General features: G+C 57.1%; 1 protein-coding gene across 1 annotated transcript; it reads left to right on the top strand.

The window, feature by feature from the left end:
* Positions 1 to 1,497: 1,497 nt before the first annotated feature.
* Positions 1,498 to 2,775, top strand: LOC114784234 (zona pellucida sperm-binding protein 3-like; the record flags this gene model as incomplete). Its single annotated transcript, XM_028969465.1, has 6 exons — positions 1,498 to 1,800; positions 1,883 to 2,007; positions 2,086 to 2,189; positions 2,251 to 2,428; positions 2,504 to 2,621; positions 2,704 to 2,775. Coding segments are annotated over 6 exons (900 nt in total), but the record flags the coding sequence as incomplete, so codon positions are not given.
* Between the last annotated feature and the right edge of the window lie 405 nt (positions 2,776 to 3,180).

Below are 3,180 nucleotides of genomic sequence, written 5' to 3'. Positions count from 1 at the left end.
GTGCCTACAGGGCTTTTGCCTCAGGTTCCCGGCAGTCCCCTGTTTGTGCCCGTTATGCCGCCGCCTCAGGTTCCGGCCAGTCCCCCGTTTGTGCCCGTTATGCCGCCGCCTCAGGTTCCGGCCAGTCCCCCGTTTGTGCCCGGGATCCCTCAGGTTCCGGCCAGTCCCCCGTTTGTGCCCGTTATGCCTCGGCCTCAGGTTCCGGCCAGTCCCCCGTTTGTGCCCGGGATGCCACCGCCTCAGGTTCCCGCCATTCCCCCGTTTGTGCCCGGGATGCCGCCGCCTCAGGTTCCGGCCAGTCCCCCGTTTGTGCCCGGGATGCCGCCGCCTCAGGTTCCGGCCAGTCCCCCGTTTGTGCCCGGGATGCCGACGCCTCAGGTTCCGGCCAGTCCCCCGTTTGTGCCCGGGATGCCGCCGCCTCAGGTTCCGGCCAGTCCCCCGTTTGTGCCCGTTATGCCGCCGCCTCAGGTTCCGGCCAGTCCCCCGTTTGTGCCCGTTATGCCTCGGCCTCAGGTTCCGGCCAGTCCCCCGTTTGTGCCCGTTATGCCTCGGCCTCAGGTTCCGGCCAGTCCCCCGTTTGTGCCCGTTATGCCTCGGCCTCAGGTTCCGGCCAGTCCCCCGTTTGTGCCCGTTATGCCTCGGCCTCAGGTTCCGGCCAGTCCCCCGTTTGTGCCCGTTATGCCTCGGCCTCAGGTTCCGGCCAGTCCCCCGTTTGTGCCCGTTATGCCTCGGCCTCAGGTTCCGGCCAGTCCCCCGTTTGTGCCCGTTATGCCTCGGCCTCAGGTTCCGGCCAGTCCCCCGTTTGTGCCCGTTATGCCTCGGCCTCAGGTTCCGGCCAGTCCCCCGTTTGTGCCCGTTATGCCTCGGCCTCAGGTTCCGGCCAGTCCCCCGTTTGTGCCCGTTATGCCTCGGCCTCAGGTTCCGGCCAGTCCCCCGTTTGTGCCCGTTATGCCTCGGCCTCAGGTTCCGGCCAGTCCCCCGTTTGTGCCCGTTATGCCTCGGCCTCAGGTTCCGGCCAGTCCCCCGTTTGTGCCCGTTATGCCTCGGCCTCAGGTTCCGGCCAGTCCCCCGTTTGTGCCCGTTATGCCTCAGGTTCCGGCCAGTCCCCCGTTTGTGCCCGTTATGCCTCAGGTTCCGGCCAGTCCCCCGTATGTGCCCGTTATGCCTCAGGTTCCGGCCAGTCCCCCGTATGTGCCCGGGATGCCGCCGCCTCAGGTTCCGGCCAGTCCCCCGTATGTGCCCGGGATGCCGCCGCCTCAGGTTCCGGCCAGTCCCCCGTTTGTGCCCGTTATGCCTCAGGTTCCGGCCAGTCCCCCGTTTGTGCCCGTTATGCCTCAGGTTCCCGCCAGTCCCCCGTTTGTGCCCGGGATGCCGCCGCCTCAGGTTCCCGCCAGTCCCCCGTTTGTGCCCGGGATGCCGCCGCCTCAGGCTCCCGCCAGTCCACCTCTTGCTCCTTTGCCTCAGGGAACAGTTGGGCAACTCCAAGATTCTGGCAGTGTTCAGCAGCAGTTGCTTGGCCCAGTTAAGGAGCTGACCTGGAAGTATCCTGAAATGCCAGTGGAACCCACCTCACCCCCAGTGCAATTTCAGCTGAGGGAGCCGGTATCTGTCAGCAGCGTGGCTGCTACCTGTGACGAGAATATGGTGCACGTGCAGGTTAAGAAGGACTTGTTTGGTTCTGGAGAGCTCATCCGGGCATCAGACATCTCACTAGGAGGCTGTGGGGTGACTGGAGAAGATTCTGTGGCTCAGCTGCTGTATTTTCAGTCTTATTTGCAGGCCTGTGGCAGCCAAGTAGTGGTGAGTTCTGGTTCCTTCTCGGTCGAGAATTTGTTTCTTTTCAATTGAGGCTTTAATTTTATTCCCCCCCTTTCCAATACAGATGACCAACGATACCCTGGTTTATTCCTTTTCCCTGACTTACTTACCAACGGCAGCTTCCAACACTTCTGCTCCAATTGTCAGGACCAGTGGAGCTGTAATTGGCATTGAATGCCACTATTTGAGGTGAGCTCTAGCTTAATTGCTCTCCCATGCCTCTCTTTTAGCAATGACTTTTAATAACTGTTTCTTCTTTGTGACCAGGCTTCACAACGTGAGTAGCAATGCCCTGCAGCCTGCCTGGATCCCATATGCTGCTACTAAAATTGCACAGGAGCTTTTGGTGTTCTCGCTCAAGCTCATGACTGGTAGGTACATGTTTGTTCCCTTCACATTGTAGGCTCTTACTAAAACTGCATTTCTTTTCAGATGACTGGCAGTTTGAGAGGCCTTCCAACGTGTATTACATGGGAGATCTCATCCATTTTGAGGCTTCTGTCAAGCAGTACAACCATGTTCCCCTCCGGGTGTTTGTTGATTCCTGTCAGGTTACCCCTTATCCTTATGCAGCTTCTGCTCCCAGCTATCTCTTCATTCAAAACCATGGGTGAGGTGCAGCTTAATTTCCTCATGGGTTTGTTTGTAGTGTGCTGTATTCTAATTTTACCCTCATTTCTTCTAGGTGTCTGGTGGATTCCAAGCTCACTGGCTCCTCCTCTCGCTTCCTGCCACGTACACAGGATTTCAAGCTCCAGTTCCAGCTGGAGGCTTTCAGGTTTCAGCAGGGTGACACTGGCTCTGTATGTGTCTGAAGCAAGCCCTTTGCTCTCCTGGTTCCATCACCTTTTGCATGGTGCTTGACCCTCCTCTCTCTTGTTACAGCTGTACATTACTTGTGTGCTGAAGGCAACCGCTGCTGCTTCCCCCACTGATGCTGAGCACAAGGCCTGTTCTTTTGTTGGCCAGAAGTAGGTCTAGACTAGCTGGCTGCATTACAAAAAAAAAACACCCACGTGTGCTTTTTATTCAGGACCTGATCTTTGTATGAAGGTGGGCTGGTGCGGGTGGAGAGGACCAACTGTGTAGCTGCTGTGATGGCACTTGTGGGTCCAGGAAGGCAAGAGATCTGACCTCTGTCTCGGGTATGTGAACATGGTATGCATGTTTTAGGGTTTGTGCTGAGCAAAATTACACGTTTTAACCCCCTGTTGCTTGTCCTTTTTCCAGACTCCATATGGGAGAAAGAAGTGTCTGTGGGACCAGTGTTCATCAGAGATTGACCAGCCTGTGTCTCTTGACCGTTCTGTTTTTAAGACAAAATAAATGCTGAAATGGATTGTGTATCAGTGTCTGCTGTCT

The sequence above is a fragment of the Denticeps clupeoides genome, unplaced genomic scaffold (assembly GCF_900700375.1).
Source record: "Denticeps clupeoides unplaced genomic scaffold, fDenClu1.1, whole genome shotgun sequence".
In the NCBI taxonomy this organism is placed as follows: Eukaryota; Metazoa; Chordata; class Actinopteri; order Clupeiformes; family Denticipitidae; genus Denticeps; species Denticeps clupeoides.
Note: the sequence above shows the minus strand (reverse complement) of the source record. Positions and strands in the feature narration are given on the sequence as shown.